The 18158-nt window shown below is 29.5% G+C and overlaps 3 protein-coding genes across 3 annotated transcripts in view; 2 read left to right on the plus strand and 1 right to left on the minus strand.

The window, feature by feature from the left end:
* Positions 1–3503: 3503 nt before the first annotated feature.
* On the plus strand, positions 3504–5297 carry LOC129918101 (uncharacterized). The gene has a single exon (XM_055998450.1). The coding sequence runs from the start codon at positions 3504–3506 to the stop codon at positions 5295–5297; it is 1794 nt and encodes a 597-aa protein (XP_055854425.1).
* A 6220-nt stretch (positions 5298–11517) lies between these two features.
* The window catches only part of LOC129919921 (uncharacterized), a 161127-nt gene continuing 154486 nt past the window's right edge, over positions 11518–18158 (plus strand). Inside the window, exon 1 of the mRNA XM_056001028.1 lies at positions 11518–11524. The gene's annotated coding sequence lies outside the window, so the exon portion shown is untranslated. The remainder of the gene's footprint in view (positions 11525–18158) is intronic.
* LOC129918102 (uncharacterized) lies at positions 11689–13331 on the minus strand. Its single transcript, XM_055998451.1, has 2 exons — positions 12033–13331; positions 11689–11736 (listed from the first exon to the last, which is right to left on the minus strand). The coding sequence occupies exons 1-2, from the start codon at positions 13329–13331 to the stop codon at positions 11689–11691; spliced, it is 1347 nt and encodes a 448-aa protein (XP_055854426.1).

Genomic DNA, 18158 nt, shown 5'->3' on the forward strand with positions numbered 1-18158 from the left:
TTGAACTTTCGAGAATGATATTTTTCCAAACTACAGAGTGTACCCTTTTAGAATAATAGAATTTTAAGGGATTTATTTCAAAAGCAGGTAATACTATCGGACTTCGTCGGTATTTGAGTTAAGCATTTATTTTTTTTTTTTTTTCAAATTTCTCAAAGAAATTCAAAAATTTAAATGATTTTGGAATTTGAAAATTGGTTTTTAATTTTTTATTATAAATTTTCATAATTTTATATTTCTAAAACATTAGTTGTCGTGATTTTAGACTTTTGGAATTCCGAAGTGTTTGACATTTTTAGGTATTTGTATTCGGGATTTTAGATATTTTTGGAGTGTCAGAGCTTTTAGGAGATTTGGGTTTTCTAAATTGGTAATTTTCGACCGAATTTTGTTTTTAGGGTTCTTACTGTTTACTTTAAAGCTAAAAATAAAGTTCATGAGTTTAAAAAAAAAGGTACAACAAATTCATCTTTATCGAAACACCCTATAAATACATGTACCTATCAGTAATTTTTAGTAACATTTTCAAATGTCAAATAAAAACCTAACTAATTAATGTTTAAATGTCGATTTTCTCTTCAGTTTTTTATTGAATTAACATGCAGTTAGTTTTATTTCTTATCTAATATTTACCTAATTACTATATTTTTTGTAAGAGGTTTAATTGTTCACACACCGTTCTAATATTTTAATCAATGTTTAGCGTTATTCTATTCATTAAAAAAAAATCTTCATAAAACCGACACGGTTATAATTTTCGTATTAATAATAAATAAGAGTAATTAATTGTTCAAATTCATGCAAAGAGTCTATTAACCTTAGGATTAACTAAGGATCTAATAGAATTTGTATAAACTGTTGCAGTTTTTTTTTTTTTTATTGAAATAAAAATGTCAATCAATGAGTTTTATTTTTGTTTGACAATGTTTTAAGAGTCGATAAATAAAAGGTGTTTATTAGCTTAAGTTAGAATAATGTTTAAGGGTATCTATACGGGTTGAAATTCTGAATTCAAAAATCTTTAAAAAAAAAACCCAAGTTGACCAAGAAAACCTCTAAGGTTCGTAAGGGCTCAAAATAAAAGTTATGAAAGCAAAAATTTCGATTTCAAATATTCCAAATAAAGCAAACCAGAAATTTACTACAAAAGGGAAACTATACGAACAGAGTTCCCATTTTTTGTTTATTTGGGGTATGGCAATTGGGATTTACGGTTTTTGGCATTGTGGGTTCCTTGAAATCGAAAAGTCTTAAAACAAATTCATGGCACGAAAACCCTAAAATCCCGAAAATCTTTAAATACCAAAACCCAAAAATCTAGAAGACCCAAATTTTGCAAAAAAAAAAAAATATTAAATAATTCTTTTGTGTTCTGAGAACAGGCAATTTCAGACCTGAAGTTCCATAAGTTCAGAAATATAAGATTAGGGAACTTAGTTTTCTAAAATACCTGACTCCACAAAAAATAAATAAAATATAACAGAACTCAACTGCTGAAGTCCTTGAAATACAAACAAAAATCAAAACCTGATACTATAACCCATAATTAGGTTAATTTTAAAATAAATATTGAATGAAAACTTAAAAAAGATTCATAGTTTTGGGGTATTCAAGGTGTGAGTGTTTTCCAAACGATACCTGAAAACTTTAAGTAATAAAAAAAAAAAACAGAATTTGACCTTGTCCCAACCTCAAAATTCAATAATCCAATAACGCAAAAACTCTTAATTTAGAAAACCCAATGTTGTGTGAAATAACGACCCAAAAACCTACATTCATAAAAAACGCAAAATCAAAAGTTATTAAATCAATCAAAATGTTGAAATATATTTTTGGAAATAATGGTCTAAAAGTAATAAATTTTGAATTTGGGATTAACAAGAAAATGGGCTTTGGAATACACACATATTTTTGTTTCCTAAAAATTTATTACTCCAGAGCTCACAATCTTCAATAGCTACTTTCTTGCGAAATTTAAATCAAGAAAACCCAAAAACGCCAAAAACCCTCAAGCTAGAAAGAAAAATACCCCATAAACCCAAAAAATCTCCAATGCTAAAATAACGAAATCGAGAAAACTAAAAAATTCGAAAACCCTCAATCCAGAAAATAAAAATACCCCAAAAACCAGAAATAAAAAAAGATTCATGAAAAAAAAACAACTATTTAGTTAACTCGGAAACCCCGAAATCTCCAAAAATTTCATGTGTATCCTTAAAAGCAGGATCCCGAAAATCTCACCAAAAAAGCACCCAGTTTGCAGTTTACGCATAGGGTAAAAGCGGGTAAGATGGCATACCTTTTTTGTTTTTGGCATATTTTTCAAAGTAAACCACATTTCATATTTCTAACAATGCAAAAATGTTCTATATTCAATATCCAACGTATTACTTGTTTTACAGAATTTTATCTTTTTAATTTATATTTTAAAATAAATTTAGCAAAAAAGTTTTAAAAAAACCATGGTATGCCATTGGTTGGTGAGATGGTGCATGAGTTTGTTTTAGGTTTCTATTGCCACATTTATTTCACAAATGGTTGAACGATGTTTACGAGTCAAGCACCAATGCATGCCATATAAAAGATTGATAAATTGTGTTTAATGAAAATTTGAACTTGGCTGAATTACTTAAAAAAAATATTTTGAGGGTGATATGGCACATTCTAAAACTATACTCAAGTAAAAATTTTTAGTACGGAATGCGCCATTTCACCCGCAAAAAACTGCGCCATATCACCTTTTTTCGCATAATTCCTATTCGTAAGCACCTACAAATAAGCAGATAGAACTAGAGCTCAAATTTTACATGCAATGTATAACTTATGCTCTCTTGTATGTATTGGGTTATCAAGGGCATCTAAGATCCCAACGACTCACAAAATATAGGAACAATAAAAAGAGCGAAAAAAAAAATTCGAAAAAAATCATCACATGATTTGCTTCCAAATTTTTTTAATTATTTGTATCACAGACAAAGAAACGAATACTGGCTACTTCGATGTAAAATATTTAAAGAAAGCTCAAAAAAAAAATTTTTCATACATTTTTAGAGCAAAAAATGTACAAGATATTTAAAGTGCGTCATCTCCCCCGCCGCGCCATCTCACCCGCTTTTACCCTACTTCTTTTTGAGCCAGGATATTAGGTTTTTAAAACTTAGGGTTTTTCGAATTTCGAGGTTTTTTAATTTCGGATTTTATTGATAAAGTTATAAGCAATTAATTCCTAAGAAAGTTACACTCATTTACATTAAAATTTTTGAGCAGATTTGGGGTTAGGTATTCTCGGTATCTCTATTACCCACTTAAGAGGTCGATATCGAAAATTAAGAAAAAAAAATAGTAAATCTATAGTTATGGAAATCTTACTTAAGGGAATTTAGCTGGCCAACAACTCATAACACCCTGTTTGCTAGAGAATTCTCATATTCAATTAATGCCTACACATCAATTTGCTTTTTATAAGAAAAAACATTTATGATTCAAATGAATTATTGTCAGTCATGACTTTTCCCACGAGTGGGCTTGTCGTCTTCAGTGCATTGCTCGCTGCAGAGGTCTTAATAACAGAAGCTGAATTCAATTCAAAATTTTTGAATTTCATTGAACACATCAATAAAGTGCAAAAATTTGAAAGTGTTTTTCTTCTTAAATCCTCTCAGAAACCTTATTTTGATGACGAATTCATCCGAAATATTACAACTTCAGTTGATATTCCAGTAATTCTATCAACTGAAACTTCTTCATTTTACTTAAGGGAATTCTTCAATGATAATATTTTGACAATAGTTCAATTTGAGGGAAATGATTTACTTCTTCAACGACTAGCTGAATATCTTCAACACCTTCGATTCTGTAAAACAATTTTCACCCTCGGGAGTTCTTCAAGAAATGATTTGGAACTGGGAAGAGTTTTCAATTCCTGCTGGAAGAATAGAATGATCAATGTGTTAGCAGTTTTTCAAGATTTCTCCACTTCTTCAGCTTTCTTCAGCTACAATAATATCGCAAATTTTACAATTGAAGAATTCATCTGGAAAAAGAAGAAGAATTCTAATGTTTTTCCAAATCGAATGAGGAACCTTCAAGGCACATTTTTGCCAGTTGTTTTCGGAGGAGCAGAACCAGCAACAATCATTTCAGAAAATTCTAGCGGTGATACAATTGTTGGAGGCTATTTAGGGGACTTCTTCAAGTCTTTTGCTAAGAAACACAACGCCCGTTTGAACACTTCGAGTGCAAAAACTTCAGTATCGTCTTTTAACATACATAAACGTATTTTAAATGGAACAGTTGAAATATCAGGTGGAAGTATGATACTTCTACAAGATTCATTTAAATGGTTTTCATATCCTTACATTGTTTGCGATTGGGGTGTAATGTTGCCCATTGAACAGAGTATACCCATTTACAAAGTGTTTGCATTTGTTTTTCATTGGGAAGCATTTGTTTTGACAATAATCGTACTGATATCGCTATCTAGTTCGCTTGCAATAGCTGCTAAATTCACAGGATCAAGTCGAAATTTAGTTTTACGTGATTTATTCTTCAACATTGATCCTTTTCGTGGAATGTTAGGACAGTCAATTTCTGAAGAACCTAGAGCTCCTTTGAGTCTAAAAATCTTATACACACTGATATTTTTGTTCGGAATCATGATTGTAACTTCATACGATGCATTTCTTCAGTCATTCATGACCGAACCTCCAAGAGGAAAAATGATAAAATCTTTCGATGATCTAAAAAAATCAGGCTTAAAAATCTACGCCGATCAAGGTGATATCGATGAGTTGCTAAACAAAATTAGACCTGATTTTATGAAAAAATATTCAAATTTATTTCAAGGTGAAACGAATTTCTCAATTTTTACCAGTTTTCGAGATACTTTAAATACTAAAAATGCCTTTACTGTTATTCAACCAAAATGGAATTTCTATGAAAATCAACAAAATTTCTTTGGACAACAATTATTTCGATGGTCAAAAGAGTTGACTTTATTGAAAAATATTCTATCACCAATTTCTATTAATGAAAATTCAATTTATAGAAAAATTTTGAATTTATATGTTTTGGAAACACAATCAAGTGGTTTGATGGAACAATGGCAGAAGAGGTCATTTTATGAATTAGTTGAACTTGGAAGGATTAAAAAGTTAGATGTTGAATATAAGGCAAAGTTTAAACAAATGAAAGTTGAAGATTTAAAATGGATTTGGATAATGATTGGATTGGCGTTTGGTGTTGCTTTAATGTGTTTGGTGGGAGAAATTTGTATTGTTAGACTGAAAAATAAATAAAAAGTTGTATAATTAGTTTGTATCAATTGTTGGTGAGCAGTGCTTTTAAACATTCAATTTTTAAAAAATCACTTTTTGTCTTTTTTGAATAAATATTTAATAAATATTTCTTAAAAAATCGCTCTGTAATTTATTTGTATTTAATAACTTTCAAGTAAATAGAAATCAAGTCCACGACTGGGTCACACGAATTTGCTCTTAGAGTTCAAGTTGCTTAAATTTTTAAGACTTTTTATATAGAAATTTGGAAAATGTAAGTATATTAAAACAAAAACAAACAAAAAAACAAGTATGCAGTTTTATTTGATATGTTAAGATGCATTTTTAGCAAAAAAAAAAAAAATTCAAAAAAACTACCTATTATATTTTATAAATAATTTTTTGAAAAAAAAAGTTTTAAAATAAAATTGATATGCCATTTTGTAGAAATCACAAATCAACATGTAAAAGCAAAATTTCAAAAAAATTCAATTTCCCGTTTTGAAAAATTGGATTTTTCTAAAAAAATTTCAAAATTTTTTTTAAAAATCCAAAAATTACTTTTTCTTAATTTTATTTCTGATTTATATTAAAATTATATAAATATTTTTCTATAAAAGTTTCGTTGAAATTGAATCAGTAGTTTGGCAGAAAATCAGATTTGAAAAAAGCGGTTCTATGGCAGGTACCGTTAGTAATGATTTCCGAAAAAAACAGACGGGCTTCCGGGACCCACTTTTTTTGCATTCCTTATCATCGTAATGTTGTGGAAAATTGTTATCTCAACTTTTTTCTGTACGAATGCATAACTTATTATAATAGTATTTACCTACATCGCAACTAAAAATTTAGGAGTGAAAGTGTTACCATTTTTTGTATCTCTTTTTATTTTTAGATTGCCTATAATTATAAGACAAGCAAGACGCTTCTAACAATACCTCATTTTTTAAATTATGGTAAGTAGTTTAGAAGTTATAAGAGAATATAAGTTAAAACTTTTTTTCTATATTTTTTGGTCATCGATAGACTTGATCGCCATTTCTATATTTATTTTTTAACAGTTTTTTAAAAGACAGCTATTTCCCCAAAACCAATTTTTTCTGAAGAATTTGAATTTTCAGAAACAAGCAATAAAATTTATTAATTGTACCGTATTTACAACACCGGGACAAGGACTCAAAACATTTCCTGGATATATTCCAAATAGATCCTGGTGTTCAATTGCAATTCTAGTCAAAAGCGTATATTCAGTTTCCATAACAAACATGTCTCACTTGGTGACCTTTGACTCTTGATGTAAAATATTTGTGTCAATTTACGACTTCCTTAACAAACACAAGCAGGCGTTTGTCTTTCGACATCCTCATTATTTTTTCCATACAATATTATAATTTATTATCAAGAGAAAAAAAAAAATTGAGATCAAACTCCGCCTGTTTTCAACAGGATGAAATTTGATCCTGTATTTATGTTCTCGAAATAAAAAAAAAAAAACAAAAATCCAATCGAACTAGAGGTTACAATTTCATCCTAAATCATGAAGAGAAATAATATTATTTTTCTTCCTTACAACATGTATACCTATTGTATCCTTAAATAGCAAATAATGTCCTAATGGTTGATTTTTCTGTTGTTCTTGTTGTTTCAATTGATGCCCTCTTCCACATAGTAACCTTACACACTTTATTCATCTCAAATTACCATCAACAAGGATATATTATGGACACATTAACTATAATTTTACTCTCTTTTGCGCTCGTGTGTAAAAATAATGTGAGGATTTCGTCCTTGAGAGAACGCCCGCCAGTGCATCAGATATAGGAATAAAAATAACACAAAATAAGGATCAAATATCGACTTTTGAAAAAAAAAAGTCTATGTGCGGAAAGATAAGATTGAAGTAGGTAAAGATTCTTTTTATTTCTTTGTATATGTTTTGTGTGTTTGTGTGCTAATTCTATTAGAAAATACCACACATCAGTAACATCACCTATGGATAATATAATGCAACAGATGCCTAAATATACATGAAAAGCTGAAATAAACGTCTCAATCTTTTCTCTTCTTCTTCTTCTTTTTCTATTCAAAGGGAAATTTTACTCCTTTACGATTGATTGAACTTGAATGTAAATTACACTTAAAGGATTTTTTCATAATTTGTGGTTTAGAGTAAAAAAACGAAAAAAAAAAAACATTTATTATATTCCACAATCCACAATTATTCTGATCGTATTCAAAAATATTTTATTTGATATAGTACCTATAAAGATTTTTAAATAATAAAATATTATATAATACCTACTTAAAATCACAGAAAGTTTTCAATAAACTTCACTTGGAAAATTGTGGAACGTATTTATTCATCAGTTTTTATACTAGTACGTTTTTCAATCTGTACGCGATATTCCACCTTCTTAAAGCAATTTTCAAGGTCTCAACACAACTTATCAGTGGACAGCTAATCATAGGACAAATCATCATGAACAACTCATCAAAAGACAAGAATTCATCTCTGGAAACATTTATTTCATTAAGAAAATAAATTTAAAAAAAACAACAACTACCAAAAAGTTACCCTTCACAAAAAAAAAAAAAATTGGATGATGAGTTGTCCAGGATGAGCTGTCCTATGATGATGTTGGGTAATATGATAAGTAAATCAATTTTTGAAAGAAGACAAATTTTCATATATTTTTCAACCTACAAGGTATTTGCTACAAAATTAATAAATTTTTGATCTGTAGATTCTATATTCAGCTACTGGAACTTACGTTCCACATGATGTTTTTCAATATCTTTTTTTTTTGTAATCTAACTCTTTTCCATCGATTATAATTTTACTGTGGAACGCATTCTGTTTTCTTATAAAAACACAAACATTTTTCACATAAGAAGCTAGTTAATCCTTCTTTTTTTTCAAAAAAAGCTTTAAAATTTTCTTAATAGTGAGGCGGCTTAGCATCTAAATCGTGCACTTTGTGATAAAATCATGAAATTTATATCATGGGTATTACTCAATATTAGAGTTATTTTGAGATATTGGGCCACTTTGTATTCCATCCAGGAGCGTAGATACAAGAGATTTTCTGTGTTGCAACCGCATTGTTGCATATCATAGTATAGCTGATGAAACCTTTTTATTAATATAATACATGATTTCGAGGTAATTTTTAACGCCCGATCGAATAAAACCAATAGCAATATGCCTGGACCGTCATGTAAAAAGTTATTGCACTTTTTATAAATTGTCTTTTACTCAAACAGCAAGATTCAGAATATTACCAAGTACTCCTCGAAAAAAAGTGGTAGGTTGATAAAATTTATTGTTAATCCAGTCAAATAAGGGTTTAACCTCGGAATGAATGTTAGTAGAAATTTTTTTTGCTCAATATCTTCCTTTTGCCATTCTATAACATATCTCAAAAGTCTAGAAAAATCTCATGTCCGCTTGTCGCGATTTCAAGGTCAAATCGCGAAATGGAGATTTTCAAAATTAGCAAAAATAGGCTATGGTATTATATACACATATGATACATGATTTCAAGGTATTTTTTAATGCTGATTCCAAAAAATCTAAAATCAAGACAATCTGACGTCTCTGGAAAAAGTTATACCTATTTTTCATCTGTCAACTCATATTATTATAACAGTTGCAAACTTACTGCCGAAAAACCCTTAAAAGTTATGGTAGATGAACCAAATTTTGCATGAAGATTTTAGAATCCATCATTATTAAAAATCGAAACAATCCATTACAAAAAATATATATACCTACGAAATAATGGTATTTTTTGATGGAGGGGCAAATTTTAGGATATGCACTAAAAAAGATTGTTGTTCATCTTAGGAATAAGTGCTAATAGGCTAATTTTTTCATTTTAATCTTTGTTTGGATATTCTTTAACTACCCTCAAAAATCTAAAAAAATCTCATGTCCGCAAGTCCTAATTTTCTTGGTTTGAAAATAAGGTGCAGATTTTAAAAAATTAATAAGAAAAGTTTAAATTTTTATATGTATACCAACATAAGCGACATGATTTAAAGGTATTTTTTAACACTTATTCCAACAAAACTCACAAACAAGTCAACCTGACCGTCCCTGAAAAGTAATGCACCTTATTCATGTTGATCTGACACAAATATCTGAAGTGTAGTTTTTCAATTTTTTAAAATCTGCACCTTATCTTCAAACCAAGAAAATTAGGACTTGCGGACATGATATTTTTTTAGATTTTTGAGGGTAGTTAAAGAATATCCAAACAAAGATTAAAATGAAAAAATTAGCCTATTAGCACTTATTCCTAAGATGAACAACAATCTTTTTTAGTGCATATCCTAAAATTTGCCCCTCCATCAAAAAATACCATTATTTCGTAGGTATATATATTTTTTGTAATGGATTGTTTCGATTTTTAATAATGATGGATTCTAAAATCTTCATGCAAAATTTGGTTCATCTACCATAACTTTTAAGGGTTTTTCGGCAGTAAGTTTGCAACTGTTATAATAATATGAGTTGACAGATGAAAAACAGGTATAACTTTTTCCAGAGACGTCAGATTGTCTTGATTTTAGATTTTTTGGAATCAGCATTAAAAAATACCTTGAAATCATGTATCATATGTGTATATAATACCATAGCCTATTTTTGCTAATTTTGAAAATCTCCATTTCGCGATTTGACCTTGAAATCGCGACAAGCGGACATGAGATTTTTCTAGACTTTTGAGATATGTTATAGAATGGCAAAAGGAAGATATTGAGCAAAAAAAAATTCTACTAACATTCATTCCGAGATTTACCCCTTTTTTCTCCTTATTTTACTGTATTATGTGGACTTTTCTAATACCATAGAAAAAAATAATAAAATATGTCCATCAAAAAATTTCAGGTCAAAGGGTGTTTTTTTTAGCGAGAAAGAACACTTTTGAAATGGTACCATTGCAAAACATGGAAAATTTTTGAATTTTTTTTAACCGCATATATATTTTATACATCGTATGAGAATCAAAAATAATCAAAAAATGAATTATATTTACCATGGAACATTGAATTTTCATGCAAAACTTAAATTGCTTGCTTTTATTTTTTATTGAATTTTCATACAAATTAATGTTTTGAAGGAGTGAGGTGCAAAAGTTAAAGTATGAAAAATAATTGTGCAGTTTGTGATAAAAGGATCAAATTAATAGGATTGTTAGTACAATATATAACCCTCATTTTAAGATATTGGGCCACTTAATATTTTACCTTTGAAGATGTTTATAACGATGCACAGAAAGCAATTTAAATGAAGTTTTGTGAAATTTGTGATTATTAGATGGCTCATGTACATCCTCATAGGTGAAATATTAAAAGGCCCAATATCTTAAAATGAGGGTTACATATTGTTCTAACAATCCTATTAATTTGATCCTTTTATCACAAACTGCACAATTATTTTTCATACTTTAACTTTTGCACCTCACTCCTTCAAAACATTAATTTGTATGAAAATTCAATAAAAAATAAAAGCAAGCAATTTAAGTTTTGCATGAAAATTCAATGTTCCATGGTAAATATAATTCATTTTTTGATTATTTTTGATTCTCATACGATGTATAAAATATATATGCGGTTAAAAAAAATGCAAAAATTTTCCATGTGCTGCAATGATACCATTTCAAAAGTGTTCTTTCTCGCTAAAAAAAACACCCTTTGACCTGAAATTTTTTGATGAACATATTTTATTATTTTTTTCTATGGTATATGGAACGTCCACACGAAATTCTATCAACCTACCACTTTTTTTCAAGGAGTACTTGATAATATTTTGACTCTTGCTCTTTGAGTAAAAGACAATTCATAAAGAGTCCAATAACTTTTTACATGATGGTCGAAACATTTTGGTATTGATTTTATTCGATCGGGCGAAATCATGTATCATATTAATACAATATTTCATTGCCTATACTACGATATGCAACAAATCGAGTGCAACACAGAAAAAGTCTTGTATCTACCCTTCCGAATGGAATACAAGGTGGCCCAATATCTCAAAATAACTCTTAAATTGAGTACTACCAACGATGTTAATTTCATGCTTTTATCACAAAGTGCACGATTGAACTCTTTTTTAATGCTAAGCCGCCTCACTATAATATTTTTTTTCCATGAAGATATTTTTATTTCTTAAAAAATCACATCTAAAGCAAAAACTTATATAATATTAAATTAATTTCTAACATTTTTACCAGTTTGTTTGTTTCTTCCATTTTTCCACTGAAATACACAAATTTCTCCAATAAAGCACACAATTGCTAAAATTACAGCCAATCCCATCATTATCCAAATCCATTTTAAATCTTCAATTCTCAATGAAGGCTGCATCTTTTGATCAAATCCATCATTTAACTTTTCAATTCTTCCAATATCAATCATTTCGTAAAAAGTTCTCTTTATCCAAAAATCCAGCAATCCACTAGATTGTATTTCTAAAATATGAAAATTCAAAATTTTCTTATAAATTGAATTTTCATTTATTGGAATAGCTGCTAACATATTTTCCACAATTATCAATTCTTCAGACCAACGAAATAATTTTTTGTCAAAATAAATTTGTTGATTTTCAAAAATCTTCCATTTTGCATCATAAACAGTGAAAGCATATTTGGTATTTAAAGAATTTCGAACTTTTGAAAATTTCTCAAAGTTGCTTTCGCCTTGAAATAAATTTGAATACTTTTGCATAATATCAGGTCTTAACTTTTTTAATACCTTTTCGATATCAACTTTTAATGTGTAGATTTTTAAACTCGATGATTGAATGTCATCAAATGATTTTATCATTTTTTCTCTTGGAGGTTGAGTCATAAAGGACTGAAGAAAGGCATCGTACGAGGTAACAATTATAATTCCAAGCAAAAATATCAGCAAATAGATAACTTTTGTAGTGAAAGAAGCGTTTGGTGTTTCAGTTATTGACTGACCAAGTATTCCACGAAAACAATCAATGTTGAATATGAAATCGACTTTGAAGTAATTCTGATGTGGTCTTGAGAATGTCGCAGCTGCTTTAAGAATTACTGATAGCAAAATAAATATAATGATTGTTACAACAAGGGCTTCCCAATGGAAAACAAAGGCAAACACTTTATAAATAGGAATATTTGATTCCACAGGCACCATCATACCCCAATGAATCACTAAATAGGGATACGAAAACCATTTCAATGCCTCATCTGCAACGACTTGGTGTGTACCTGCTATCTCGATGGTACCATTTAAAGCTAGTTCCAAAATTTCATAAGACGTATGCCAATTATATATATTCCAAGTGTTTATTTTGGCATTGTGCCTCTTAGCAAAAGTTTGGAGAATATGTCCCACATAACCACCAATCTTTGTATCTTTATTAGAGTTTTCTGACATTATTACTGCTGGCTCCGGTCCACCGAACCTAACTGACAGTGTTTGTCCATGAAGGTCACCCATTTGATCAGGAAAAACACTAACATTTTTTCGCCAGATAAATTCTTCAATTTTAAAACCTCCAAAATTTCTACAACTGTAGTAGGTCATTGAAGAAATTCCGAAATCTTGATAAACTGCTACAACATTAATCATTCCATTCTTCCAGCAGAAATTGAAGATTCTTTTTAAGTCCGAAGTATTTCTTGAAGAATTTTTTAGAACAAAAATCGTCTTACAGAATCGAAGGTGCTGAAGATCTTCTAAAAGTCGCTGAAAAAGTAAATCACTAGAATCAAATTGAACAATAATTAGGAGATTTTCATTGAAATATTGTTTTAAGTAAAATGAAGAAATGTCAGTTGCCAAAATCAACGGAATATTAAGTGAAGTTGTAATATCACGAATGAAGTTACTGTCGTCAAAATGAGATTCTTTGGATGATTTGAGGAGAAAAACGCTATCAAATCTTTCCGCTTTGTTAATATTTTCGATGAAATCCAAAAACTTTGTGTTGAAATAAGTTACTTCGTCTGCTCTCAAAAATTTAGCAGCAAATACTATTGCTACAAATGCAACAAGACTGCTTGTTGAACTTAAATTCATGACTGAGAATTGTTTTGAACTACAAGTTCGTTTTTATAGAATTATTCGATTGATTATAAGGTTGACTCCAAATGTTTTTTCAATCTACAAGGTATTTCCTACATATTTAATAAAGGTTTGATATGCATATTTTATAGCTAGCTACCAAAATAGAACTTATTCGGTGCAATGTTTAATTTAATTGCAGATTTATTTTTAAAAATTCAATGGAAAGTTTTTCATATTTAAAATTCATAGGTATGGGACATATATGAGTGGATGGATTTAATTTAATCTTACAACAGATTAAAAATGTGTTATTTTTTAAAATAGCTTACTGACACTTGAATAATCAAGATTGGATTAAGGTTTGAAAATAAACCATAATTTGACATTTAGCGCACGTGAAATCGATTTAAATAATTACACATACACATAAAAAAAAAAAACGAAAAGTGGCATGTACAACAAACTAGACCTACCTAAGATTCAGCATCCGAGGTTCGCTTAGCCCTTAGCCACATCATTTGCTAGATTAAAATTTTTTAGTTTTAATTTAAAAAGAAATTGTGGAACATAATCGTAATAACTACACAAAAAAGAATAATTGAGAACTTGACTTAATGGTAACTGATACAATATTCAATTATTTCCAAATTACCCCAAAAAAATAACACTTCAAGTCAGACTTTACGAACTGAAATGTAGTGGAACGCGTTTATTTTTCAAATTACGGGATAAAATATTGCTCGGTATGGAATGTGGAACGTTTGTTTACTCATTGGAAGTTCAAATTGAAACTGAACTATTTTCTACGTTCCACAGTTTATTAAAAAAAAATAGATTCCACAAATCATTTTTTTTTTGTTCCGCACCTTATAATTTCAAAAGAAAAATTTTTGATTTCATTACTTTTACAATAATAGAACCTGTGGAACATAATACATTTCCAAGTAAACGAAATTAAATTAGCACCCTAATTTCACAGCTGAACTTATTAAAACAAAACATTTGAATAATTGTGGAACGTATATCTTACTCCAAAGTAGTGAAATAGCTTTTTCTTTCAGTGTACAATCTATCAATTTCCTTTTGTTATCCTTATTGCATTGCTATCACTTCTTCTAACTGGCAGCTCCAATGTGTGTGTTGTATTGTAATTTTATTTCAAAACCATATAATTTAAAGGATAATAGAGGATCCAAAAATACACCACACACAAAAGATTTTCGGCAGATTTCCTTTAGAGAAAAAATAAATACAAAAAAGAAAAAAAAAACAACAACAACACACATTGTATAAATTTTCCTCCTATAAGGATAATACCATCTAATACATCTTTTCTATATATATAAACAACTTCGCAATAATGCTTTTCCTTGGTTGCACAATAAATTTTGGTATCCGTCTTAGACAGGAGTATAAGCAGCATCCAGCTCAGCAGTCAACTCTCTAACTTCAATTCATTTCGAAGCCATCCAACAACACAAGGAATCATCCTTTTGTGGGCTAATTTTTAATTCAGAGCACATGATGTGAAACTAAAAGGATATTCGGGGCTCTGTCTTTCTTCTCTTGCTCACCGTACGATTCTCATTGTGACGCCTGAATTGATTTATAAGGATACAATCAGGAGTTGCGGTTTGCTAGTGTCTGTGTGTGTGTGTGATTTTGTGGGTGGGAGGTGCTATTGGATATTGTTCTACCTATACGAGTAAGGATCTTGAAAGGAATCTAGAAATAGGATATTTTTTTTACTGTTGTTGTTTTTTTTTTGGGCTTTTATGATATTTTTTGCAGATGACTTGTTTGCCAGGACACACACAACATTATGAAGTATTGGCAGGATCTGTTTTTGGGGTTCTTTGGTGTTTTGTGGGTGTTTTTAGTTCACTCAATAAAAATGTTTGGTTTTCCTTATTTTTTTTTTTTTTGTTTTGCTTTGTTTTTTAATGGGAATGAAGTGTGTGGGATGTAATTAAATTGATATAAGAAAGTGGAGAGATAATTAATTTTGTCATTTTTGGCCATCGTTTTGGGGGCGACTTAGGAATGAGGAATTTGTTTTTTTTTTTTTCGTGGATGAAATAGCCATATAAAATATATTTATTGAAGTTATTCGAATTTAATGAGAATCTTTGTATTCTTAATACGATTTCTTTTATGGACAAAAAACAAGAGTATTGGTAGAATTATTGAATTGTCCTTCAAAGAAGACGGGAGAAATATTTTTATTTATCTTTTAATTATCTTATAAATGAATGTTTTTTGAGAGTGTTGAGTGGATCGGAAATAGTTATGTGAATGTGGATCAAATATAAATTGGTGATAGATTTCATTACATTTTTGCTGATAGAAGATTTATTGTTTACGGTTTTGGGTTTTTCAAATATATAGTCGATCTGAAACCAGGTCCTTCAAAATTGTTTTTTGAACTCAAAATCGATATTTCCAAGAATTTTCAACTAAGCTCGAGGTCTTTTTACCATTTTTTGAAGGGATTTTTCTATGAATGACTCCAATATTGTATTCTTCTTATCTAAAATGCATTTTCATTTTTCCCAAATGACATTTCATTAAAGAAGAAAAAGAAAAATCCACTTGTTCCCATATGTTCCAATCACATAAAACCCATATCGTTATCCTTTTTTTTTTTTCTCAATTTACAACCCAAAGGATGAGTAATTCCACTGAAAGTCTCCATTCGACCGCACTAATTTAATGTCCACCAATCTCCCTTATACCCATTAAGGATTCTCAATGCCATAAACAATTTTCTCGCCCACTATTTCGCCCTATTCCGTCAGTTAATAAAATCCACACACTTTGCGGAAAAATTAATTTCCTCACTTAACAAGCGAAGAAGTAAGAAAAAAAAAAATAAAACCCTCTCGATATTGTAGAAGGTCAATGGTGTTTAAGTGCTAACCCACACTAACTTCTGGGTTTATGATGAATTCCAGGAAGAAGAAAAAAAAAAAACAACAATAACAACTAAGAAAATAGAAGCAATTTAATGTGATTCCATTAGCGAAATGCAGTCAAATCACTTATTCTTCTATAAAGGAACTTTACTTTCCTGGACATATCTGTTGTATTTATCGAATATATATACGACTTTCAGATTGTATCTTCTATTCTATTAGGTCCTTGCAAAACGTATATTTTCTATCTATCTTTTTTCTTCTTTTTTTATTCCATTAATGTCCTTCTAATCGCATTAAATGGAAAAATCATATCAGAAGCAGGAAATGTACACAAAAATTAATTACAATTACACTGACCGTTAAGCGGATGACAAAAGGCGAAAAGGGATATTAAAGAGAAATTAGAAAAAAAAAAAATAGAGAAATGTCCTTGATGGTCGTTGGTAGGTATAACCCCTCGCTCTTGACCACCATATTATGAAACCATGGCAATTGAAAATATCGGAACTAATGGAAAATCATTATTATGGCGATGATGAAAATTCTAAGTAGGATTTTAAAAGGAAAAAGGACATCATTTTCGATAACAGAGTTCCGTATGGACACATTTTTCTGTTTCTAGGTACATCTGCATTGGTGGTCGGGTCAGTTAGATAGACCGGAGAGGGTGTCAAACATATGTTACACAAGAAGATTAAAATTAAAAGGAAATTTGCATTTCCAACACGAATATCCTTGATAGGACCTACCTTCTTTTTTTGTTGGCTGACCTAACGTACCACATTGTCCTGGGTTTTTTCATTGCGTGATAGTTTTTGTTTCCACTAAATAATCCGGTTAACCAAAAATGAAAAAAATACTTAACTAATTCAATGAAAACTCGAGGATAATAGAGACACGCATCACTTCCACTCGATAAATTTACAAATAAGGATATGGGTGCCTATAGTGCCTATAACAAAAAACTCGTCCTTGTGCATGCAATGTCGACGATATAAAACACAAAATGAAAAAAGAACTTTGACATGGAAAATACATTTTCCTTGGCATTTAACCTTTTGTTTGTCACAATCTTTTTATTGCAAAAAAAGTCCTTTTGATAAGGATACACTGCACACATAGTTTAGCTGTTTTTTTTTGTCTATCATTGTTTTTTTTTTTTTTTTTTGGTAGAAAGAAAATCTGATCAGTGTTTCTTTTTTGTCATTCGAATTAATTTAATTCCCTTCGATGAAGCTGCAACATATGCGTTGAAAATCAAGGATTCCACGACCCTCGTTGTATATCCTCGTAAAACATTTCAATGTTAGTTACGCATTTTACCGCGAAATAGGATTAAGTACTTAAGCCAAAGTGAAGCCCATCCATCGAACATAATAATAATCACATAGAAGAGAGCCACACGCACGCATATGTTGAGCATTAATGGCGGTGAATTGTGGGATAAAAAATAGCGCGTTAGTTGCTGATTCGAAAAAACGTTCTTCTTCGTGAAGATTTAAGGATAAAAAAACAACAACAGGGAATCCGCATTAAACATTTATGATTTATTGTCCTTGTTAGTTATTTGATTTAGATGTAAAGTATTGGATTCAAAATGAATGAGAGGGGAAGTGCTTAGAAAAAATTAAGGTCACTTCACAGTCTTAAAACATAAAACATAAAACATAAAACATAAAACATAAAACATAAAACATAAAACATAAAACATAAAACATAAAACATAAAACATAAAACATAAAACATAAAACATAAAACATAAAACATAAAACATAAAACATAAAACATAAAACATAAAACATAAGACATAAAACATAAAACATAAAACATAAAACATAAAACATAAAACATAAAACATAAAACATAAAACATAAAACATAAAACATAAAACATAAAACATAAAACATAAAACATAAAACAT

The sequence above is a fragment of the Episyrphus balteatus genome, chromosome 4, assembly GCF_945859705.1.
Source record: "Episyrphus balteatus chromosome 4, idEpiBalt1.1, whole genome shotgun sequence".
Classification (NCBI taxonomy): Eukaryota; Metazoa; Arthropoda; class Insecta; order Diptera; family Syrphidae; genus Episyrphus; species Episyrphus balteatus.